Source organism: Egretta garzetta, unplaced genomic scaffold (genome assembly GCF_000687185.1).
Source record: "Egretta garzetta isolate BGI_Z169 unplaced genomic scaffold, ASM68718v1 scaffold333, whole genome shotgun sequence".
NCBI classification, from domain to species: Eukaryota; Metazoa; Chordata; class Aves; order Pelecaniformes; family Ardeidae; genus Egretta; species Egretta garzetta.
Genome location: NW_009259179.1, coordinates 613,940 through 640,071, shown reverse-complemented (window position 1 = coordinate 640,071; position 26,132 = coordinate 613,940). Strand labels below are relative to the sequence as shown.

Here is a 26,132-nt window from a genome sequence, read left to right as displayed (position 1 = left end):
AAGCCCACAAATTTGTGTCATAAATACCTAGTTTGTTTTCTCCTTTTGTTATAGCTATCTGTGAATAAATGTTCTTCCTTTTGGATTTGAACTAAAAGTGTCATAAACGTCACAAAGCCCGGTATTTTTAGGTAGTATGTTTGCATATCAGAACATTCTGTAAGGCTTTTCTGTCCTTGCTTACTTCCGTGAGTCTTCCTTGCTAGCACATGCATGCAACCCTGTCTACATTCAAGACCACAGCTTTACATTTATGGCTAGAGTTAATAAAAGCAGCACAGTAACAGAGTAAAATGAGATAGAACATAATGTAGTAAAAAGTGACATTTAATTTTTAAAGCAACATGTGTTTGCTTTAACTTGAAGATTGACTTTTTCATTTTTTTTAAATCACAGAATTTTTTTTTATATTTTTGCGCTTTTTAATTATTGGAAAAGTCTACAAAAGAATGTGTGTGGCTACTTTGTTAAAAATTCATGAATCGAGGTTTAGATAGGCTGTTCTAGTCGAGGTTAAATTTTACCTAAGAATTGCATGATTAAATTTTCTTGTGTTATGAAAGATACCAAATTTCACAGTTACACCATTCAATATTTTCCTTAGCATATAATTCCTTAAGAGAATTTCTATATTCCTTAACATATCAAGTGAAAACAGTCTGTAGTTATGGCTCTCTTTATGTTAGTGTCAGTTGGGGGTTTTTTGTAACTGCCATACCTTTTATCTTCTCAGGTAAGTTAAAAAAAAAATGTTAAAATGCACTTTCAGCAGTGTTCAGGAGTTTTCTTCCTACATTCTTTTCCAAAGTTGTCTTTGTTGTCTGGAGCAAAGGTGAAAAGTTGGTGAAATTCTTGTTTTGCTCAGCAAGTCCTGTGGTACTTTGAGGGTAAGCCATGTAAGGAACACTTGATGGATTCTGCATCGCTCAAAGTCAGCTGTAGTGCAAGGGTTTCGAAGGGATTAGGGGAGCAGGGGTTAATGCTGCTATAGCAGTTACATGCTTGGATGTTGGATGCATGCATGCCTGGCTGTGTGAATATCTGCAGGCAAGTCGCTCTAGGGAGCAGAGCAGTAGCAATCATACTGCTTGAGCTGCAGAATACATTGTGGGGTCCTGTTCATACAGCACAAAACTTACTTCCTTGTTCTATTCTTGGACTCCTGAAAGCTTTCCAGGGGGCCACATATGTAGAATTGAAGCTTGTTGACCAGGGGTGTTGCTGCTGTTAATTCTGGTTTTGCTGATTGTTTAGAAGCAGTCCACAGGTCTGCAGACTGGGGATCGAATGGACAGCTTGCTGGCTTACAGGGCTTGGTATGGCTTGTTTCCCCTCTCAGCTTAGTGCCTTACAAAAATTAGGCACTAGTTATGTATTTCGTGACTGATCATTTTCATGCCACTATATTAAATCAGCAGAAAATGCTTTGGTGCAAGAGAATTGTTTAAAACTATCTTGTCCTTTCTTCCTCTCCACAACTAGCAAGACAGTCAAAATAGTACAGCATAAAAATCTGAGACTGCAAAAATATTCTATTTAAAAATGGCCACCTCTTACAGGAGACACTTAAGTAAAATGTTATTGTAAAATGGTACAGAGGCATGAATACAGCTTGAGATGTTTGGAGATTGCAGTGTGGATGCAGTGCTATGCAAAAGCTGTATTGTGAAATAGCAAGAAGTGATGTGATTTATTGACTTGACTACTGTAATGTGTCTCTGTTCTCCCAGCCCTGATACTTTTTCCAGTCATCATAAGAGAGCAAACTTAGCTTATTGTTGGTGTTTATATATTAGTCCTCCTTTCTACTAAAGTGGTTTGTAAAATATTTATCATGGCTGTTGGAAAACAGCACTTAAGGTGCTTGTGATTTCTGGTCAGCCTTTTTCTTTTTTTAAGACTATTATGATGAGATGGAAAACATGATAAAGTTAAGGTGTTTTACTTTTCAAAACTGGAGAAAATTATTTTTATCTTAATTTTACCACTCTAGATCATGAATTGATCTTTGTTTATATTGCAGAGTGGGATGTAATTGGTCTATGTAGTCAGCTTTATTTTTATATTGTTATGTGTTGGAGCAATGCTGTATTGTATCTAAACACTTTAGTTATATATATGAAATGAGGAAGTAGATGTTTTATAGATGTAACAAATCTGGTTAGGGAGAAGGCTTCAATGTGGGATGCAGCAATACTTGAAAGCATGAACTAAAAGGGTGTAATGTTCTCATAGCAGTTGTTAAGTCCAGGGGAATAAGAGCCACAGGGAAGTAGGACTTAAGTTGTGGGATGCTGCTTCTGCCTTGGGGCAATATTATTGGGAAAAGGCTAAGGCAGGAGAGGGAACAATGCAGCCTCTAGAGAGTCCCGAAAGGAAGATGTAGTCTCAGCTGATAAGTGTAGGCTACCCAAACATGGAGAGCTCTGCATGGCTTATGTTCAGTTCTTCATTTTAGGATGATGCAAGCGAAACAGTAATGTTTCCTGCTTTTGTATTCTTTGTGTTTACATAGCCTTTGATATTTTCAATGCCATATATTTGTTTTAAAGCAAACACAGATCAGATACTTGGGTTTTGTTCCAGGAAGACTTAGACAGTTTGTTTTCTTTAACTCCTCCAACCTACCTTTATCCAGTAGGCAGATGGCAGATCTTCTGGGTAATTGAGTATGAGGCTAACAGTCATTCTAATGTGATCTGTACCAGTGGCTTTTCCAGTGTATTAATTGTGAAGAGGAATTTAGTGAAACATACCTGCTTGTTAATTCTTGCGTAGTAAAGATTAAAAGGGTTGTGTTTACCCTCAAACCCATTTTATCTTTGTCTTATTCAGTCTTCTTGGGGGAGGAGAACGAGTGTCCCTTTCAGTGAAAAGTTAATAGTAACAGAAATCTTACTACAATCAGAAGAAGCCTTAGACTTTCTCTGAAGTATTTTTGGATTTGAGAATGCCTTTATCTGCAGGTCTGAAACTGGAAACAGAGCTGTGTGTCTCTTCACTGACCAAACTGTAGTGCATTGGAGAAGTCCCTTGGCATCCCTGGCAAAACTAATGTAACTTCAGTGAAAACTGTAGCTGTACAGTTTGCACAAATACATTCATTGTTTCAAACAATACACTACAACATCTTGCATTAATTCTTTCCCTGCTCTTGTTTTACTTTTGTTCTAGTCTATTTTGTATGCATGAGACTTTACTTTGGAAAATAGGGCTCGGAGCCTTGTATCACTTGAGAGCTTTTGAAAATCTCAGCAAATGAAATGCTTTAACTTCCTACTGTAAACTGGAATGTCTACACAGATAAGTAAATTAATATGATTGGTTTAAACCTGAGATAGTTTCTTCAGCCTAGCTTGTACCTTGTTGAAAACTCAGAAGTATTCCTTCAGGAAGTCACTTGTTCCTTGGGACCTAAAAATACTGCCTGTAGTGCCTATAATAAGCCTATAAGCTTTATATATAAAGATTTTCATATCTCTAAATCACAGTGTGCACGAGAAGAGGGAGAGAAACCAGTCTCGTATGTTCCCCTCCACACTTCTAATTCCTGAAAAATATTTTCAGTTTCTCAGGTTATACACACTAAGGCTTTTTAACTGAGTAACTAAACGTTTAAGCAGTGTGATTTATAACTAAATATGTGTCTGACCAAATCCTTGAATTTGCTTTAAAACTACTGTTCAGCAACTAAAGTTTCAAATTAAGTCATCAAAAATGCTGAGATTCTTTTGAGCCATTAAATGAAGCTGATTAATTATTTTCTTATGGAAAAGTCTTCCTGTTGGATTTTATTAAGGAATATTGATGTGCATCTTGCAGAATAAAAGACTCATCTGTTGTGCACGGTTTAATGAATTTGAAGATGAGTTGCTATCACCTGTCTAGAGCATTTGTAAATAGGATCCTTCAGGGAGGTAGAAGCTCCTTATTTTTAAGAGCATGATGTTTTTCAGAGTTTGGAAAGGACCTCAATACCTGGATGCGAGGTATCTTAGATGTGGCTAGACAAATAGGGTTTGACGTGAATTATTAAAAATAAGAAAAAATGGGCATTCCAGCAAACCATCTTTCTTATTTTTATAATTAGCTTCCCATCTAAAAATGAAAAAGTTTCCTCTCCTGTTCTGCAGGGCAAGAGCCTTTCTTTGCAACTGGAGAAAACAGTGTGTCTCATGGGAATGGACACTTGACAGTAAACACCATAGTGTCAAATGCCAAAGCAAAAATATGGAAGTTACTTCTCTCCTGATTGTTGTTTTTGCCATGTTGATAGTTACCTAGAGAGCCAAAGGGGAAGTGAAACAAAGGAGTGCTTCTTAAAAGTTGTACGTAGGCATCTTCATCAATTTGATGAAAGAAATCTAATGCTTCATGGTGATATTAAATCAGTCCTGAGAACTGGCCAGAACTCTGGGACTCCTGGGTCCAGCTTGCAAGGCAAAGAGCCAGAAGAACTCTGGTGATCATCCTGCCTCTTTGGGCTCTGGTGTCCCAGGTGGATCAGTATGCCTTTAGCAGGTTTACTGTGCTTCCATTACTTTACCTCTTAAGGCTGATGTTACATATGACAACCAAGAAAAAGATTTAGGGGAGTAATGCTTTTGCTTTCTTGTTCCAGCTTGCAGTGCTGTAGATTTTTGCACAATAAGAAAATGGTGTAGGAAAATGACCATAGAAAAATTTTCTATGAAACACCATAAAAAAATCAGTGTGCCTCTTGTATGCTAGTGAACAGTTTTATAGCATCTGTCTCTCTTCTCAATGCCTTGACTTCTGCTTAACACTGGATTTTTTTTTTTAACTGTATTTTGATGCATTTGAAAACTGATACTGGTGTAGCCAGAGGCGATGTGATTAGGAAGAGTTTTACACTTGGAGAATACAAGATAAGCAATGAATAAATTTTTCTGGCTGCCTAAAAGTTTTTTTGATAGAGTCTGAACTAAAGGCCTACAGCTTGTAGAACCCCAGATGGTTTGGGATTGGCTTCACAAAATGTGTTTTTTATCACCACAGCTGAGATTAAGAAGTAGGGAAGCAAGAAATTCAGCTACTGTGGCTTAAAGGTCAGGATTTAGTTTGGTTTTGCTTGGTTTTGTCTGGGGATTTTTTTGTTGTGTTTTGTTTTGGTTTTGGTTTTTTTTTTTAAGGTATTGCCTTAATTTGTGTTTCAAGGCACTCATGCTGTTAGGCTTCAAACTCCATTATTTTTGTCTCTGCAAGACTGCTGAGGTGGATATATTTATAGCTAGTCCTTATCATAGAATCATAGAATCGCTTTGGTTGGAAAAGACCTTTAAGATCATCGAGTCCAACCTTTAACCTAACCCTGCCATCCCACCACTAAACCATGTCCCTAAGCACCTCATCTATCCTTCTTTTAAATACCTCCAAGGATGGGGACTCTATGTCCATGTCCATGTCTGTGCTGTAATTTTTAATTAGGCAGCCAGAACATTGACTAAATACCTCCTAATGTATGTCAAATAATTAAACAACAAAAAAAGCCATACTTGTCCATTGTTCTAAAATATATTTCTTCCCATAGCATTTGTATGTTGCAGATAAGCTTTGACTTTTGTCTGTCTTGTTTCTCTAGTAGCTTAAAAAGAAACTAAATATGCCAGATAAAAGTTTCTGTAATAATGAGGAAAGTTGAACTAGGTAACTGTGTAAGTTATTATTCTATGTACTATGTAGAGGCCATAGAGCTGGCCAGGTGGTTGATTTGGCATGGGCCAGATTTTGAAAGAATTGAGAGCATTTCACTCCAGAGAAAGGAATCTGGGGTTTGGCGGGGTTTTTTTGGTTGTTTTGGGGGGTTGGGGTTGGGTTTTTTGGTTAAATGGGAAGTGCATGATCCCTTTCTCCTGTAAAAAGGTCCTCTGTTCTGCTAGCAAATGACTGAAAACCTTTCATCGATTATTATTTAGGTTGCTATCTTTATGAAGGAGGCTGGAAGCGATAAAAATGCTCTCACTTCACAGCCAGCATGTAAAAATATATTTTATATAAAAATATGTTACTTAAAGATGATGCTCATGGATGTAGTCCTGAGCCTCCTGTCTCACTTGTCAGTACCACAGGGGCAGTTACCGTACAACAAACTTGGGCATTCTTACAGTAGCTTGCAGTGACTCTCATCAGTCATGTCTTGCTAATGAAGGTAATGTCTTTGTTCAAATCTGTTCTCGTAGATACAGTTGCTAAAACAAGATCTCTGCTGTATATTGTCTTCTAATTTCATAGTTCTGCATCTTCTCTTGCTTCTCCCTCTGTCCTTAAGCTTTCCAAGACTGTTACCTGAACTCTCAGCTTGTTTGTTTTGTCAGTGGACAAGCAATTTGTTTTTGCACTTAGCATGTTAAATGAAATGTGCATATTTTCTTGATGATGGCTTTCTGTCTATGGAGAAATTTCCTTTCTGTGTAGGAAGACTGGATTTTTGATTAGTCACTAGTCCTTTTGATTGAGGTTTACTGTTGCTGACTAAATTCAGTAACTGGACCATTTTGAGCTTCTATTTTCTGTTACTAAAATTGAGAAATCTATATGCTGGCTTGAAAAAATGCATCTTTGCTGGGTGAGACTTTTTCAAGGATTGTTTCCTGTTGGTGGAGTCTAACCACTGGTTACGAAAAGGCCTTGGAATCGAGACACTTAGGGCAAATTACTCCTTGTGTCATTGCTTGTTGCAGACTGACAGTTGTGCAAGAACAGGGTCAGACAGAAGAGAACCAAGTTGCCTCTTGCTCTTTCCAGATGCTGTGAGCCAGCTGTGATGTTCCTGCTGGAAAGGGAAAATTTAAGTTGTTGCTGAAAGTAGATGATTGCTGCCTGCTCTATGAACATTTTTTGTTTATTCAGCACGGATTTATTTAAGTAGCAAGAGAGTTTTCAACGATGACTGCTTCTTGCCCTCTGGCTGCCGGGAAATAACCCCTCAAGAACAGCGCTGTGCCCGCTTGCCTCTTGGTGTTATTCCTCATGAAGGCTGGTTCCTGCATTGCAAAGGATACTTTTAATTTTTTTGCTGTGATCACTCTGCTTGGATGTGCTTGCACTTTTACTTGGTTCCAGAGCACCTCTGGATGTTTTGGGGTTTTTTGGCGGTTGTTTTATTCCTACTCCCTCCCTCCTTGAGCTTCAAAGTAATCTAGGTCTTGTTAAAGGCTTTTGATTCTCAAATGTTTTTAGATGTAGGCATCTTTCATAGCTATAGCTAGCCATCAATTCTGTCTTTTAACTACAGGATCCTCTTCAACAAATCTTGATTAACAAAAGAGGAGGAAGAGCAGTTAGAGCTTATTCTAACTGAAGTGGCTAGTGACTATCACCAAAAAGGGGAGGAAGGAGACAAATTACTCTTAAGTACCACAGAAGTATTTTTAATACTTTCTCCTGGAACTCTCTGGCAGTTGTTACATTAGGCTCTGCTTCGAACTTGCATATGTTTTAAATTAAATACATATAAATAAATGTTGGAAGGACATGTTATCTTTAGTACTTTCTGTTCTGCGGAGAAAAAACCTAAGCCTTTTGCTGTACATAATTTTAGCGTGTAACTGAAGAGTTCTGAAAACACTAAAAATGAAAACAAAGCCTGAGCTGAAAATTTTACTGTAAATGGAAACTATAAAAAAAAAAAAAAAAAAAAATGGTGAGCTGGCTACTTACTGTAAGAACTCCAGTACTTTGGGGAAATCCAATTTCCCTTCCCAAAGAGAGGTCGTCTGGAACCATCAAAAGCTCCTGATTTCCCAGATGGTAGACTCTGGTAGCTTTTACGGACTGTGGGGAGCGATTCTTTCTATGAATTTTGTGCTCTGATTGAAGGCTTGAGCATGTTTGAGAGAGTACAGATTGGGACCTGTAATCTTATGCCATTGGTTCACAGAAATTTTTTTGAGCTAAGCTAAACTGCGAACATGTGCAGGTCTAGATAGTACTGTTGTCTCTGCTGTGTCTTAAACACTTGCTCTTATTTTCAAGTGTAATAGCTATTCTATCTGTGATATTTTTTTTCTACTTTATGTGAACTATATTGGATGAGGGAAAGCTTTCACTGAAGTTCCAATGGTCATAAAAAAGGAAGTTTGTTCATACAAATTAAAGGGGTGATGTGGGCACTGTCTGTCCTGTTCTACTTACGATCATTGATGTGGTATTGTTCTATTTTGGTTAAATGCTCTCATTTTCTTAGTATGAAAAGAACAAAGGCCAGTTTTCTGTGACAAATCTGACAATACCATGCTACTGTGTATGTGAGAGTAATGGAGATGAAATTCAGGTGGGTAAGGGATTCTGCCCACCCCTTACAGTAAAACCACAAAGGGATAATTTCAGCACATGGAGGTTTTCTCTCACCCTGCTAAGAACCAGTTTTACCCCTTCTGGAATGGGCACGTGCACCTTTTGGTATCTGGAGCAGTGATTCTGCTCATGCTTGGATACGCAGTCTCATCAGAGGAATGTATCTGTAGGAGGCAACGCAGTGAGCTCGTGTGCTGTTTTGTTTACACAGAGTAAAGGTGGTTTTAAATTAAAACCAGCAAGCTTGCATCCCCCTGCTAAATTCATCATAGAGTATCAACCTACAATGTTCTGTCTTCTTGCCAGAATGAATGTTAAAGTAGTGTTTGTACAGAGATGCTTTTCTTATAAAAATGTACTTTGAAGAGACTGAAGATGATGAGAACTGAAGTCAGGTACTCAAGCTGGTTTAGCTCTTATTTATTTCCCCCTTCCTGTAGACTACATTTCTGCATTAGTCATTTATGGAATGAAGTTGTGGTTGCCACCATGGGGTTGGGGTTAAAGTAGAGGAGACTTTGGAGGAGAGGAATTAATATAAATTTGTATGATATTGCTTGCATAAATAACAGGAAAACAATAGTATTTATACCCTCTTCTAGCACAGTTACCTAGAATAATACATACAGTAATACTATGATATGGATATGGCTGCCATTCCACTATACATAGCTGACTTGTTCTTCTGTTTTATCAACTTCATTCTCTGTGAGCAGTAATGTATCCAGCAGAATGGCTGATGACGATTGGATGGGTGAGCTCCTCAGCCTCATTGGGCTCTGGTACATAATAGGGTTAATCCCATTTCTCATCCCATGCATGACAAAGAGCTTGGAATTTTCTGCCACAGAGCTTCTGAAAGAGATCCTGCTGGAGTGCTTCCGAAGGGCCTTGATAGGCTTTGTGGTCCGATAGTTGCAAGTGATGTATCTGCTAAAAGCCTCCCTAAATGTTTTGTTGAAGAGTGTATAGACAAGAGGATTCACTCCTGAGGATACATATCCTATCCAAACAAATATCTCCATAAGCTTTTGAAAAACCTCCTTGTCGCAGGAGTTGCACAGAACTGAACTAATGTTTGTTATGAAGAATGGGCACCACATCAACAAGAAAAGAAAAAATACAATTCCCAGAACTTTTGATGCCCTTTGTTCGTTAGTTATCGTTTGCATGGACTTCCTCCCAATCATAGATGTTCTGCAGATAGGCATGTCACTGGACAAAGTCTTGTCCTTTCTGGAGCCATTTAGCATGGCGACCTTTTCTGGTGAGGAGGCAGGTGTTGTGTCACGCTGAAATACGGTGGACACTGTTGACCAAGTGAAACGCTGAGGTGGCTTGTTGATCAAGTAGGCCTTCTTGCGTAGCACTTGGATTGTCAGAAAATAAGTGACTATCATGATAGCCAGGGGAATGAAGAACGCAGCCACTGATCCATACAGAATGAAGTCATGAAAGCGATCAGGCATCAGGACACACGTGAGGTTTGTAGAGTTGCCACTTCCATCCTCAATGCCTCTGATAGGGATTGGAATTGCAATGCCTATAGGAGAAAAACCAAGTACTTCAGCATATGGTAATCACTTGGAATCTCCCTTTTGGGCCTGAAGGCTCAGGATTTCTAAAGAAACGTAGTTTCTGAGCTTTGGAGCAGGCACAGGGTGACGAAGAGAACGTTGAATTGTTGAGAGAGTCATGTAGGAAATTGGGCAAATAGCACTTTGAGACTTGGCAAGCTCAGCTTTAACAGAGTGCCCTTTCTAAGGAGATTGGGCCTAACCCTTAGGGACTGAAGAAGCAGTATAAAGTTGCCAACTTCTCAAGTGTAAAACATGAATTGCTTTGACTCTTAGTTCTTAGAATTAGTATGGCTTTTCCTCCAGTGAAATGTGTTTCCCTAATGCCATCTGCTTCCCCCCTCACCGGTAACACTTGCACTTCTTGAAGGGTGGTTCTGTAAATACATAAAACTTGTCTTTCCCTCTTATCTTAACCATATCAAGTGACTGGACACCAACAGCTGATTTTTTTCATCCTGCTTGACTCTTTTATATATTCAAGTAGTTAAATATATGCCAGAATTATGCAGTGTGTGTTTGAGATGGATTTGTTGTTTAAAGTCTCTTGCATATTTAAGAGTGTTTAAGTGAGGCTAGCTAGCTCTGTAATTCACCACTTGTTTAAAAAAATGTTAGCAGTTTTGTCTTTTAAATGAATTTTTTATAACCACTAAATTACAATCAGCACTTCATTTGCCAGCAGTCTGACATTACAACAAAAACAACAGGTTCCTTGCTGTCTGGTGAAGGTTATTTGTGCTATGTTTCCTGATACTACTTAATGAGATCTAGGAATTTACTGTATTCTTCTGCTACTCTGCTCACTGAAGTTAGTTGAAGGCATTGTGAGCAAAATGGTGATGATTGGACCAAATTAACCTTTGATTTGGAGAACGCTGGCTCTGCTGCAGAGTACTTCTGTGTTAGATAAGAAACGAAAAAATACAGCACTCATTAATAACAATAAATCAGGCATTAAAAGGTCAACTTGTAAGCGTCTTGTCATGCTGACAGTTTCCTTTTTTGTGATAAAATAGAGATAGTATCTTTTCTCCTATCATCACAGTTCTTCCAGAATTTTTTTTCAAGCTGGAATTTTTGGGTTTAGGCATGTATGCCTCAGCCGAGAGGGTAGATGTACCCATTCTCCTATACATCATTGGCCTTAATAATCCAGAATAATTTTGTTCTTTCTCTTGCACACAAAGCATACAGCACTATGCCTATGGCTGCCTGCAGTGTGCATTAGGTTGTTTGAATTAAATGTTTTCACCTCCTTAGCTCATTTAGCAGATTTATTTTTTTAAGCATGAAAGACAGATGAGGTGCCACATGCACATCACAGAGGTTCTAATACCATAAAAGTTTATGCACTGGCATCCTTTATATAAACTGTGCAGGGTTTGGCTTATTTTTTTTTTTTGCTTAGAAGTTAGCCTTTCTATATGCTGTATTGCCAGTGCATCTCAGTCTTCAGTGTGAATGTTACCAGCCACTCATTTATCTTTCAAACTTTGATGTAATTAACCTTTTTTTACTTGCTTCATGGGAAAATTGTAAGGCAAGGATTTTAGCAGCATCTGCTCAAGGCTTAAAATTGTGTTTGGGGGGGAATATACTGCCACAGGAACATGAAATCTTGCTTTACGGGAGATATGCTTTGCATGCAGATAATGTCTTCTGATTTTTGGACTTTTAGGACCATGAAGAAGAGTGGTGATTATCCCTGCTCAATCCTTGCCCTTTCTGGTAAGCCTAAGAAGGAGCAGTGGTTCAGGCAGATTTCTGTGATGTAGCTATATATGATCCAAGAGGTGGACTTAGGCCAGCCCAGGTGTTATGGTCCTGCTAATCGATAGCACTTGGCCAAATCTTCCATTTTGTTCAGCTTTCACCTATTGTTTTGGACATGAAAAGCTTCTGCATTCCTTTTCCAGTCTCCGAGTCTCACATACCTATTGAAATGAGCCAAACCACGATGATTTTGATGATTGTTGTAGCCCATGAATTGTACTGACTAGCCTGGATTGGCTTTTTAATCGCAATGTAGCGGTCTAGTGAGATGGCACAGAGGTGCATGATGGAAGCTGTGGAAAAGAGGACATCAAGGAACAGCCAGATAGGACACAAGGCAGTTGGAAAAGGCCACGCATTGTCTGAAAGAGAACAGAAAACTCATTAGAACCTAAGCTTTTTGAGAATTTTCAGTGTTTGGTTTTGCATCAGTAACTTTGGGAAGTTCATAATACTACAGGAACTGTGCTTTGCCACTGCCTCAGCTGGGTTCTGTCTTATGTTTTAGTTAACTCCTAACTGGTGTGGTCGCTGCCATCATATTAATCAGGTTGTTTGTGTATTATAAGCCTTTCTCTGTCTTTTTGCCCTTTTTAGATGGTAAGCTCTTTGTGGCAGGGACTCTGGATAAAAAAGGTTTTAAAAAATGGGCCATGAGTATGCTTGGTCCTTGTGCCCTGCTGTTAAATGATTGTTTTCAGGTATGTCTCATTGATAGCCCTGTGATTTGAGGTTTTATTAAATGGAGGAGATAATGGGTCATAACCAATATATTAGTCAATCATTGCAGAACCATGGTTGAATCTTAGTGGAGATCTTGAAGAATCTAGTTCACACAGTTTTAAAATGGGTTTACTGTGTCACTTGACCAGATACAGTTGAGCGCTAATGTGGCAAAGCAGGGCTCTTCTGTCTTGGTAACGGTTTTATATGGTAGTTATCTGTCTTTTAATGTTAATCTTTATAGCAAACATGGGGTCTGTCAACTGCATTGTATCAAAAATAAAGGTTTTGTAGTGTTCAACTTTCTAGAAATGTTCATATTTTTGAGATTTGGGTCTCCCCTATAAATGTTCACAATACCAAACCGAATGAATTTTAATGAAACTGATTATTTTTTTCCTAACTGCTTTATTTTTCATTCACAAGTAGTTTGTACTGTAATCCAGTGCTAGCAGTGTTCAATCTGAGGTGCACCTTAGTGTTCTGTGTCTATAAGAATGTTCTGTAGTCCTAGGGAAGAATGTGTAACATGGAAGTTTTTTCTATTTCTAGTGGTAAAAATTGATCTACTAAATATATTCTCCTTCCTTATAAAATTCAGCTGTACTCAATCAGTAGGCACATCAGTTTCTGAGAAATCAGTTCTTCATTGAATTATGATTAAGGGGGGGGAGACATTTATAACAAATCAGATTGGTTTTAATCTCTTTGCTCTGAATAAATAGATCTGCATGCTGAGAATGCCAAATGAGCTGGACTGCTGTAATGCCCAGTCTTATCAAAGTGGTAATGTTGCAGCAGTTTGAGATTAAAACATTTTTTCATAATGTGACTGATAGACGGAAATGTTAATGGTGCTGCCTTGACCTGAATTATAAACTCCAGAGGATGGAAAATTATAAAGTCAGACAGCACGTTCTTGTCTGCACTCTTACCTCTGTTGGGAAACCTTGCCTGTTAAACAAAGAGAGTGGATGGATGGAGCCCTGAACTGAACCTCACCCTTCCCCAAAGCAGTGGACTCCAGGTGAGGATGATGTAGGCAGTGAGGCAAAAGGGAGAGAGGTGGTCTATTTTCAAATCATTATCCAGTAAATTTTAGTATCTAGCTGCCTATTTCCTAAAATAGATACCATGGTTCAAATTACACTTCAAAAAATTATTCTGTTAGGCAGGTATGAACAAGTTGTAATTAATATATTATTAAATGCTTACTCATATTTAATTTTTCTATCCACGCTTTCAGCTGGCAGTAAGGTATGGTGCCTTTCTGAAGGAAAAAAAGGAAAACAAAAATGTCTTGTGGCTTTTTTTACCAGAAAGTTTAAAAAAAAAAAAAAAAAAAAGGAAAAAAACCCCAGTTATAGGAAATAATTGATTTGATGGGCTTTAAATGTTTTTGTTCACTCCAGAAAGATAAGAATACTTCTCTTGACTCTGTGATGAAGGATCAGTTCAGATAAAACATGAACAATGGAAAGTATATTCCACGTCCTGAAGGGTGGCAGATAATGCAGCTGGATTTCAAGGGAACAGCTAACACTTCTGTTGGAGAGTACTTAAATGCTGCTCCCTGGATTATAACTGCTTTGCTTCCTGGAGAATTGCAGTGTGATAATGTCTTTCCTTTTGTAGTTAGTTTACTCTTTGCAGAAGAAAACCTTCAAATACTTTGCAATAGAATCTCTTGTCCTTTTAAATATAGATGCTTTGAAACAGCTGTCAGATGCAAAGCAACCTTGTACAGTTTTGAGTTGTAAGAGCTTTTGTTAGTTGATGAGTGCAACTGAAGAGAGAAAGCTTTGTCTTTATTTTTGTCTTGTTTTGAACTGGTTGCAGAAGGCAGTAAGTTATCACATTCATGATTATAGCATTATGTACTATTATATTTGTCTGTATGAGATGTTTTTTATCCCAACAAAACCAGAGTAGACTTTAAATGCAGTACTGCTAAGAATTGGAGAATATGGTTGTTACTATTTAAACAAAAGAAATCTTGTGATACTGATACCTTAAAGTGCAGAAGAGTCACATAGTTGTCTAGGGTTCATACTGTGGGGCATTTTGCTTTTACTTAATTTGATTTGTTGGTTACACCTGTGTTAGAAGCCCTGTGCCAAGTGTTTGGAGGGCTGCTCTGGGCTGAGATTTTTGTGCTTTCCTGGTGGTGGTGGAGTGCATCACTACTGGCCTATGCTGTTAGTTTGGGAGTAGGGAAAAGATGGAATATTAATTTCCCCTCAGGACTCAGAAAGCATCTCTGACCCTTGAACATGATGGTGCCCTGCTTGTTTGTTGTCCTGCTTTGTAATTCAGACTGAAAGGAAAATGAGTACATCCTGCCAAGCGGTGATGCAAAGCCATGCTTCCCTTGGTCATGCTTACTCTGGGTTGTTACCAGTTTTGATTCTCCTAGTATAGATCCACACTGTTGGAGCAGACCAGAGCATTTACCTGGGCTGACTGAGATTCTCCACCTTCTTATTCCTTGGAAGTTGAAATGCTGATTTAAACAAGCTAGTGGATTGGATTTTTTAATTTTTTTTTAAATGTCTAGCTTACCTGAGAACTGTGCCTGCCTGAAAACTTGTCTGGTTTCTCCAACTGTCAGGTGGTATAAAACAAAAAGATACAAACCTGCTTCCTACAAACCTTGCCTTGGATCCTCCCAGCACTACAGCAGGGCTGTTGTTACAGATTATTTTCATTATTTTGAGTCAGTCTAAGATAAAATGTTTTAAGATTTGCCTTGCATGTTAAGAGAAGTACAATGAGCTTTTACCACAGCTGTCTACCCTTGATTAATCTTTATTTAAGAAAAGCTTTTTTATAGGAAATACCTTGGAAATGTGTGATCCTTAAAACAAAGTACAGTATAGCCAAAAGGTTTTTTGAAAGCTTGGGAAAAAGCACTGCTTGTGTACATGTATAAACATGATTAAGAGAGATCTTTAAATAGGCTTGGAAACCATTTGTTCTTCTGCCATCAGGGCTGCTGAAATACATTGCCTGTAAAGGATTTTGTTGCTGGTAGATAATGATGCTTTTGCTGAGATGTAAATTGGATATTTTTGATCACTAGCTGATTTAAGCCTAGGCTTCAATCTTCAAATTGGTGCGTGTGTGTCTGCAGCCTGTGTGTGTGGTGTTCACCCTCGTGTCTGTATTCAGCTTTGCGGACTGCATAGGTCTGGCGCTTCCAGGCTGCTGCCTTGCTCTTTCGCCCCCAGGGCTGCCTGCCTTTATTTCTCTGCTACAGTTGTACCTTCAGCAGTAGTTGTTCACTGCCATGAAGTTTTATGAATTAGTCAAAGTAATTTATTTTTTTTTTAGTTGCTTTGTTGAGGAATAAACCTTTGTTTTCTTTTTTATCTTTAGATTTGAGATTTTAGAAAGTAGCCCTCAATTAAAGCAGTTTTCTCTGTTAGTTTGAACAAGCAAGAAGGGAAGATTTGCTGTGGTTCATCAGGAATGGATGAAGATGGCGATTGTTTGTGATAGATTTTTAAAAATAATGGTTTGCAGCCTAGGACGATCAGCATTACCTTCAGATTTTTAAGTGGATGAATATCAGGAATACAGACTATATTTTACAAGATGGTACACGTACTGTAACCCATTGCTCACCAAGCTATGGACAACAGGCTTCTTCCTGCTGCAGGCTTTCAAATGAGAGGATCTCAAGTTTATTTGCTAACTTAACTATGCAATGAGTAGAGATGGTTTTGCTTCCGTTCAGTAGTTCTGAGCGTTAGAAATCTGGATAACTCTTTTGAAAGCTAGATTTCAGAGAATGCAATTATTTCCTAACATGCCATCCTTTTTTTTGGAAGAAATGAGACTAATTTAGCAAGCAATAAAAGCAATGAACTGTTTGTATATTCTGAAACTCACACTGCAGTGTATATTTGTACCCAGGCACATTTTGGTCGCTCTCCAGAGAATAAATAATCTGCTGATGATGATGATGTAACTGTGAGTGAGTTACAGATTGATTGATTGATTTTTAAAAGGGGAAGCTCGCTATCACAGAGACAGTCTATTTCTGAAGATTTTCCTGTAAGCATACTGTCAGGGCATAGAGCTGGTATCTGTAGCAGGTTTTGAATTTGAACGCTCTGCAACACGTTAGCTTTTACAGTCAGGATCATTTAATGTGACTGCACTTTAGTTCGCACCTTTCACCTCCGATACTCTCCGCATAATTAGATATCAGTCCCAAATGGGAAGCATAATATTTGTATTCCGTATCTAGAAGTTGCACCAGCTATTTCTTAATTATGGAAACATTCCTGTGTGGAAGTGCCAGGAGGCTGGATTTAATTGCCTCTCTGGCTATCCATGATTATTCCATGTTCAAGTAGTTATCTGCCTAATGTAGCTTCAAGATTTAGACTTGTTATGTATTCAAATGTCTGTTCTAGCTTCATTCCAGTAACTCCTCATGTTTTGCTCATGCTTTAAACTTCTATAAACGCCTCAGCATCTTCTCCCAGTCAGTGAAGAGGCAAAGCAGTTTTTCTGGTTGGCTGCCATAGAGACTCGTATGCAAGAAATCTCAGTTTTAACCACTGCTATGTGAAAGGCTGGTCTAACTTAGTTAATTATAATTAATTTTGCTGCTTGCTTGTAAGTTCCCTGCAACATGAAAGATGCTTTTGTTTGACTTCTAAATTAAGATTCCTAGCATGCTGTTGTAACTAGAGTTTAGCGCTGGATTAATTGAGAGATCAAGGAGCAATAGTCTCTTTTTATATAGTTAAAAAGAAAAGACTTACTAGTCTGGCAAAACGAAAACAGTAAAAAAAAAATCAAAAGAAACCCCTCCACCACCACCAAAAAACAACTCCACAAAATCCAGAACTTGCCTTCCCTTTGTATTAATTACTAGTCCAATACTTGTACTTTTTATGGTTAGTGGTTTTATTTTGATTATTGATGAGGCCTTTGGCAGGAACTAAGCAGTTACAGTATCTGTGTGTAAGTATGTATGTATGTACCTGTTTCTTGCCTCTACACACGTGTGTGCGTACATGACGTATCAAGGTTTTTTTTACAAGTGGCTGTGGGTTTTTTCAAGTTAGAAATCACTGTCCTGCTCACTTATGTTAATTTTTCTTTTTAGAAACTGTTGCTTGAAAAAAGACTACTTTATAATCTCAGCACTGAATTCTGACCTCCAATTCATACTTCTGTTTAGGGAGAAGCAGTCTGTAATATACAGAAATTCAGTCTCAAGTCATTTAGTGAATAAACACATTTGTTAAGAAAGCAATACCAGTCTTCTGCAGCAAACAAAAGCTACTGATGGCCTTTCTGAAATAAACTTTATGATTGTGTTTGCTTGTTGCTTAGGCAACTCCTAGGATCTAGCATAGGAAAAATGAACTCTTGCAGCCTTTTATTATCTAGGGCCCAGGGGTATCTATACCTTAAAGGTAATTGTGTAAATCTGTAAGTTTATTGAAAAACCTGTCTCTTTTTTTTTCTTTGGTTTTTATTTGTATGATAGGAAAATAGACCATTTAAAATGTATTATTAAAGAAACTTTAGGAGTAAACGAGAGAGGCTTTCCCATGGAGCTGCCTCTGATTAGTTGTCAGAAGCAATATCTGAAATAAAACTGGGCATGAGAGAATATGGAAAAAGTCACGCTTGTTCTGTAGTGACTAACCAGAAAGAAAATGTCACACCCAGTGTATGTTCATGTAAAAAATACCTATTTTATTCCATATGAACCAGACTAAACGATAAATCTGAGTCTCAGACATTAGGTACACAGATTGAGGCTTCCTTGGCTTGACAGTTGAGTTAATGCTTTGGGATGCCTTATGAACCTGCGGCTTTCCCCAGGGTGGGAGAAAATTGGTTTCTCTGAAACAGGTACTGGTAACGTTTGTTGTCACTGATGGTGCCAGGGACCACCGCTGACTGCTCATGGAGCTTGGAGTCAAAACTAAGGTAAAATCAGGTGCCTGACTCCTAGAAAGTTCAAAACCTGTTCAGTGTACTGAGCAGATACCTTGTCTTCATTTCACATTTTTTTGAGAAGACTGCCTGTAATTAGTGTAATATCCAATAGAACAGATACCAACATTGTGCTGATGTTAAAAATAATATTACACTATACAAAATGTAATTTCCCATGTCCAGCTCCAATTTAGTATCGGTTCTAAGTCTCAGGTGGTTTTTGAATGGTCTGTTTCAAAGGAAGGAATATCCACAGTTGGGTATACTTCCCATAAAGATATTAAGCTATATTAAGGTGTGAGAAGGAGAGAAGATTTAGCAGCCCTCATCCAAGTGATTTTTTTAAATTGCAATGGTGCAAAGCAAACAGCTTTCCTGTTTAAATTAGACCTCCCCAAATTGTACCCCATATGCTAGCCTGATGAAACAAACGTGCTGTACTTACCAAATAATATTATGAGAAGGGCAATCGGCATCACAAACAGACCCACGAGCAAATCTGCCACTGCCAAGGATGTCAAAAAGTAGTTGGTAGCATATTGCAACTTTTTCTCCAGAGATACCGCCAGTATGACAAGTATGTTCCCCCCAATGGTGGGGATTATCACCAGGAGGATCAGTAAAGCTGCCCAACGCACTTTGTTTCCTTGTTCGTCACTTGAATAGTCCTGCTTGGGCTCTTCTGTTACTGAGAGAGGAGACAAAGATCCATTGCCAACTCCAGACCCGTTCAAGAAATGTAAAGGATGGGACATTTTTGTGTCCAGCAGAATGTATTCAGGAGCTGTATTTTGCGCAGGAATTGTGTACAGTGCAAGAGTTCGACGTTCCTCTCTGGTCCAGGATGGTCCTGAAGAAAGGCCAGCATGGTCAGTATGGTAAACTGGTCATCTGCTATTTTGAGATACTGTAACCATGTCCAAGCTGGTATGCAGTTTTTTTTTTATCCTGTGCCTTGCTGGGCGCAAGTAGGTCTTAAAAATGAAAGTCCTGTCTTGTGGCCATCTCTGGTTGGTAGGGTTCAGTGGTCCGGTCTCCCCTTTATAGCAAGGTTCAGGTTTCAGAAGATTATAGGAGACAATTCAATAGCTGTGAAAAGTAAGCAGTGCATTAGCTTCCTTTTTTTTTTTTCTTCTTTCTACAGCAGTAAAAAGTAATAGATTAATTTGGATGCCAAATGATTCCCTTTAGATACAGTGTACGTAGATTTGCTCTTTGTAAGTACACACTGATGCAAAGGCAGATGCTCGCATTGTGTATATGCAACTCCTCCTCTCCCGAGTGTCTCGTCTCCAGCAGCATGTGCGTAGGCAGATGGCAGTTCCCATATTTCCCCTTATTAAGAATCCTATTTCTCCACAGAGGGGTCACCCAAAAAAATATCTTCAGAAATTATGTATGAGGTTTCTGCTTTAATGTCTACAGTTCCTAATTTATCAGGTGAGGGTCAGGAAGCTGTAGACAATAAAACACTGGTGACATTCTCAAGGGGACCATAAAGATTTATGGAACTGAGATATCTAAATTTACCCATTACTTGGAAGGGGGGTGGAGGTGGGGGTGAGTAAACCGCTTGTTTTTTGTAATCTGAGCAGGGCTTTTATTAAGCACAGCCTTTCCTCTCCCTCCCTCCCCCTCTCTCTGTCTCTCCCAACTCTGCTGAAGACTTAACGCTTACATTTCCCCCTTCAAGCAGAGACTAAAACAGCTGTCACAGTGTTAAACTGAACAAATGCTCAGTTACTGAGAAGATTTGTGTTGCAGTTTTCAGGTGAAGAAAGCCTTACCTCTTGCATTTTAGTAGAGTTCACTTCGTGTCCAGGAAGATCCTTGTAATTTTCTTTTTCATCACATGGTAGATTTTAAGATAAGAATTTTCACTACTTTCTGGAAAACAAGTTGTTAATTTGGTTTTGGTTTTTATGATTTTTCTAAAGCTCATCTCTTGTGTGCTTTTGTTTAGCACTTAGTTTCTTCTAACACCAAGATTAAGAATTTCTATTTTGGGAAAACTATATTTCTTACACAGGTATTTTCTCCAACTCTTGAATGGAGAAGAATCGTTCTTGCCACATATAAAAAAAAAAAAGATAGAAATAAGGTTGTGTTCTTTTCTTTGCTGTCCTTTCTCTTCCATTCTTTTGAGGATTTTACTTAAATGATTAGCGGAGTCTATGTGCAGTTTTCTCTGTGTTCGTTAGCAGAGCTCACGGGCTGCTGCTACCCTTGTTTGTTGATTGACTCATTCCAGTGTATTCAGCTCCAGTGCTTGAAAAGCAGGGAAGTAAATGAGTGGGGGTTTGGCTGGAAAAGAACCAGAGAAGGTTAATTGATTCAGTGCTCCAAGACTTTAATGCGTGCTCCTTGTAGCTGTATCAGGATATGTAGATCCTGTGAACGACCCTTCATGCTACAATATCATAGCTATATGCAGGGTTGCGTGTGTATGCCGGCGCGCTGGCTTGCACTCGCCTGCTCTCTGGACGGAAGCACAGTTAACCCTAAGAAGTTCTGCTGCCCTCTAAACACTCCAGTTTTTTTCTTGATGAAATTTATAAAAGTATTGTCTAGCACAATATTTTAAGTGTGTGCACTGTTACTTTAAATCTTTCTTCATGTAGCTGCATTTTATTATCATGAGTGTTCTCTTTTGTTACCTTCCAACTTTGTCAGATGTGTACATGGTCTCTAAAGTCATCTTGCAGTTCTACATTAAAACGGAAATAGAGTTCACTTCCAAGGATGTTAGCTGGACAAGTGTGTAATACAGTCCTTGAGTTTAAGGTAAGAAGAGACTGTGAGATCATGGTCTGACCCCCTTTATGTTAGTGGCCATTACATTCCATGAATTGCTAGCGCTCACCAGGCTTGAGCTGGGAATCGGGCCCTCAGTGAACTGTGCATCAATTTTTTTTATTTTTTTTATTATTTTTAAAAAGGGCATTCATATCTTTATAGTACAGCTACTTTAGGGCCAAAGAGAGAAAGCTGCTGCCAGAAATTTGTAGAAAAACTTGATTTAGTGTGTTAAGATCATACAATAGACTTTCCAGCAGAGTAGTTTTCACTTGTTCCTTATTTTTCCCGTTTAAAGGAAACATTCAGTAAGATTCCATGTGGTATTAATTTGCAATTGACTTTAGATATCTTCATTGTTCAGAAAAGTATATATTAGGAAATAAAGATTAATCCAGCTATGGTAATACTTTTTCCTTATCTGATTGCCTCCCCATTGTCTCCCCTGACAGTACTAAGAGAGTAGAGCACGTGAAAACCTACAAAAAGCAGAAATCAAGACAGGACAATACTGTATTGGACTAATGAGCATTTGGATTCGGTTTTCCTTAAGCTCAACTATGTCTAATCAACTTCTGTTTTATTTTATAAATCTTGAAGGCTTTCCTGGCGTTAATCTAACTGTGTACTTGAAGTCTTTACCAAAATTTCCACTGACTTAAACACAGCCAGTGTTCATTCTTTCTGATTGTACAGATGAAGCTTGTTTTCCTTCATCATTGACACTCGAGCTATTTTTTTTCCTTGCTGAAAGGCGGCTAGAATTATTACCACTTTCTGGAGATGGAGTTGTTGGCAGTATGTCTGAATCATAAATGAAAAAAAAAAAGTTCTGGAGTAAACCCACCAAAGTATAGTAAAAGATAGCTTAATCCTTTAACTTCAGTGGTCTACTTATGGGTGTATGTCACGTGCAGATCTTCACGTCACTTGTCTGAATTTAAAGAACAGAATTAAAACTTCTGGGGGGGGGGAGAACCATCTGCTAATCCATCAGCATCAGTTACTGATGCAAGCTTGTGTTGGAGCTAAAGCATTATCTTGAAAGAGGGCTTTTGTTGTTTGGGTTTTGGGGTTTTTTTTTACTTTTCATATTTTCTCTTTCACAGCGCAGTAGATGCTATCCCTCAATCACTTCAGTGTGGCGGAAATATCAGAGTTATAGAAGTGTAATTTTGTCATCTTGAGTTCTGTATTACCTCTTTATAAATTTTCTTCACAGATCTCAGTCTGAGAAGCATCACTGTTGGCTACTGGTAAAGAATTGTTTTGGTCAAAGTGAAAATCAAGTGTTCCCACTTCTCTGGAATGCCTCAGTGGATGTTATAATGTCATTTATATGACAAAATCCTCTCTTTAGACACTAGAATGGCTAAATTAAATAAATTGGGAGGGGGGAGGCACCTTGATGAATCACCAGCTGAAGGCTGTACTGTTGTCTGCAGATTGCTCTGATGAAAGCTGTATAAATGCATACATATGTAATTGAAAAGAAAATTATTTTTTAAAATACAGTTGAAAAGAGTTTTCTGAGGAACTTGCAGAGGGAGATGATACAAGTTCAGTTGCATGTAGGCTTCTGTAGCAGATATACATGTTTGGCGCATTGTTTCATTTCAGATGGCTAGAACCCTCACCTGCCTTTTGTGATGTTTTTTGAACTTTCCCAGGTTTGAATAATTTCTGAGAAACACATCCTCCTGTATATCTACTACAGATCTGCAGCAGGTTCTTCACTGCATGCTTCTGGGCAGGCTTTTTGTGAGGCCTCTGTCCTGCCCCCATGTCCAGCCCCTCTCCTCTGCTAATGGTGGTAAACCTTAAGTCTTGCTAGACCCGACTTGTGGTCCACTGTAACCAGCATATTTGAACCATGCATAGATATTATTTTTTCCCCCACCCCTTGCTGTTATTTCTGGTTTCAAATTGCCAATACTACTTTATTTGAATGGAGCCACGTCTACCTTTAGATGTGAGCTGATGCTGGTGACAGTGGTGTTCAGTCGGTGCATATCCCTCAAGTTCATCTGCTGTGCCTGTTGGCAGCACTTGGCCTCATCCTCCTGACTGTGGGAGGCCTCCTAGAAGTTCTCATTCTTTAGCAAGTCCTGCTTAGGCAACCAGGAGGCATTTCAGAAAAAAAACATTGTGGAGAAGGAGGCTGTGTTGCACACGAGGTAGTTGCAGGAAATTCCTGGCATGGGAATAGCTTGGATCCTTTTTGTCGAGAGAGAAAGAGTCAGGGTTTACACCCAGGCTTAGCCTACACTGAAATATGTCAGTTTGTTGCATTTTTCTCTGCAGGTTTTCTATCTTCTATGTTTCCCCCTCTGCTAATATTTTCCTCTGCTACTTCTGAAATTACTGCAAATTGTGCAATTAGATAACTGCATTCCTCCTTTATTAACACATTCGTGGAGGAAATGAAACTTCTGTTAAGCTTTTCTCTTTTTTTTTTAATCTGTCACTGCACTACTAAAGCAACTTGTGGAAATAGTTCTGTATCAGATGATTAATTCATGTCCAATAGTTTAGAAAGTCATAAATATTTAGAATCTTTTGAAATATGACTAGGGAGACTTAATGAAGAATCTAAAAGATATATTTGACATTGTTCTTTAATTCTCTGATGTTTCATTTTTCACTGAGTTGTAAAGTCCTTACACTTATTTTTTAGTCTAAATATTTACATTAGTGATGCTTCAGATGCTTCCATTTTTAGTCTCAATCACAAGACCACTGTGATTGTTTATTTTCAGTATTCTGTTTATTTACTTATTGATGTTACTTTATATACAAATACAGGTTTCATGTTTAAATATTGCTAAAATACAAAGAGAAATGGCAATATTCCTCTAACCTTCAAGATGTGCAATTTACAGAATTGGAGATAAATTGCGCAAAGGTATTTGGATGTAATTCTAACTGGGCTGTGATCTAAGAAACTAAGTGGAATATGCTTCAAGATACAGCAGTCCGGGTTTTTAATTTGTCTTGTGGTGTTGTTGCATGCTTCTTGGAAAAAAAGATTGAAGTGAATTGTTGAACAGAGTCAATGCACCTAACAGTGTTCCACAGCTTTCAGTAGCCCAGTAAGTCTCTTGTAGGCAAAGCCTGCTAAGAATTACAGTATCTGCAGATATTGCAGTTGTAATTTACCTTCAGAAAAAAAAAAAAAAAACAGTTTAGGTTCCTTACCAGTTCCTAATAATGCTGCTGTAAGAAATGTTTTGTGTGGAAAAGGAAATACATTTTCAGGGTTCTTTGTAGAACCTTCCACGGTCAACATCATAGTTTGAAAGGAGAACTGACCACCTTCCCTGTCCAGCTGATCTGTTCTGGTGGTTTTGTCATATTAGTCTGTGTTAGTAACAGTTGATGTCCTGGTTTTTATTTTGTGAATTTTTGCACTGGAGGCTTAAGAAAAACTTTCCTCTCTTTTTGGAATGAAGGAAGAATGCAAAACTTTCTTTGGTTTCTCAGAAATTCTAGGGTGCTTACAAGCTAAGTATCAGCTTTTACATATATAACACAATATTTATACGTATGTAAATGTCACTTCAGTTATATCCAGGAGAGGAACATCCCCAGGAATGCGATCAAAGTTGAGGCTCAGGCTAAGGCCATTGGGCACGAGTTCAGCAGCTCCTTTGTGTTCTCTGTGGTTCTGGTTTCAGTGAAGATTCAAAATCCTTAGCCACGTAGGGTGTTTGTTTCTCATGGAGGTTTTGAGAACAACCAGTTGGTGAGTAAAACTAATTAAATGCTAGCCATTATGTTTTGCTGAGAGTATCTCATTGCTGTCTTGGTGCATCTTTATTTTTCTTTACAGTTTTGTTAATGACTTCTGACACAAACCAAACTGGATCTTGGAGGGAGTCGTCCATCTGCAGCCCATGTATCACAACAGTAGAACTTAACCTGGTGTAGGGTGGAAACAAAGCTGTAGCTGACTACTGGGTTGAAGTCTTGTAGGAGAAACCTTTAGGCTTTTTTGGCATCTTGATTCGTTTAGTTTCCTGGTAACAGGGAGAACAAAGTTGAAGCTAGTTGTGATGACGGTTTTTTGTATGTGGGCCTGGGTTCACTGACGTCTGTGTTTGGATGTCTTATGTAGGAGCAGTTGAGCAATTTTCAGATGAAAATCAAGGAAATAATCAGGCCGCTCTTTTGTTGTCGATTTGCTGTTGTAGTAAAATGTAATTGCGAAAGCAAACTGCTTGAGCAAAACCAGTGTTAGGAAAAAAGGAAGGAGACAGTGCATTAAAGATAATCTGGTTTAAAAATAGACACTGCCTATCTTTCTAAGATATACAGCCTGGTTTAGAGACATGTCTTAGGCTTTAGTGTAGGAATTTTTAGATTAAATTACTGGACTCTGTTATGGGCAGGTCAGACTAGAGGACTACGGTATATTACTTCTGTCTTCAAAATATACTAAATATACTCCAGATCTAGGATTTTTACTATTACTTTGGGGGGGGATGGGAATTATGTCTGAAGACGAAACTTTTGCCCGCTTAATCTCCAGATGTTTTCCTGGTATTTCATGTGGTGTTATCTTCTAAGTTTAACTTGCATTATTGACAGATGTCTGTATTAGGACTGACTATGAGCAGCCTGTTGTTGAGGGTGACTTCTGATAAACCGTTTGTCTTTTCTCAGTACTGCTTTTAAGTTTTCTCACACTTTGTTACTTCTCTCCCACCGGAGGTTTCTACTCAGTAACCACACTGATTCAGTCATCAGCACAACAGAGTGGTGGAGGTCTCTAGCAGGGACCCAGAGGGGTGGAGATTGGGAACCTGCATGGGGCTTGGTACCAGTGAAGTGGAAACCTTCTCCGCCAGCAGCAGGACTGCCCCTCCGTTGTGCCAATGCCAAGTCAGCAGCTCCTGTGGCTGTGCCCTAAATGGAGCGTGGAAGCCTTGGGCCAGGGGGAGGAGAACATGGTCATGTCTTAAAACATACCCT

General features: G+C 38.6%; 2 protein-coding genes across 2 annotated transcripts in view; one reads left to right on the top strand and one right to left on the bottom strand.

Annotated features, from left to right (window-relative positions):
* Positions 1–26,132, top strand: part of PSMD1 (proteasome 26S subunit, non-ATPase 1) — an 80,143-nt gene that overhangs the window by 24,293 nt on the left and 29,718 nt on the right. The window lies entirely within an intron of this gene.
* HTR2B (5-hydroxytryptamine receptor 2B) lies at positions 8,979–19,117 on the bottom strand. The gene is made up of 3 exons (XM_009635605.2): positions 18,808–19,117; positions 11,831–12,031; positions 8,979–9,859 (listed from the first exon to the last, which is right to left on the bottom strand). The coding sequence occupies exons 1-3, from the start codon at positions 19,115–19,117 to the stop codon at positions 8,979–8,981; spliced, it is 1,392 nt and encodes a 463-aa protein (XP_009633900.1).

Coding starts and splice junctions, on each gene's coding strand:
- HTR2B (XM_009635605.2), bottom strand. CDS start 19,117: ATGTCCCATCCTTTACATTTCTTGAACGGGTCTGGAGTTGGCAATGGA. Junction 12,032..18,807: donor CCTTCTCATAATATTATTTG/GTAAGTACAGCA, acceptor GTTCTCTTTCAG/ACAATGCGTGGCCTTTTCCA. Junction 9,860..11,830: donor GGTTTGGCTCATTTCAATAG/GTATGTGAGACT, acceptor TTTCTCCTATAG/GCATTGCAATTCCAATCCCT.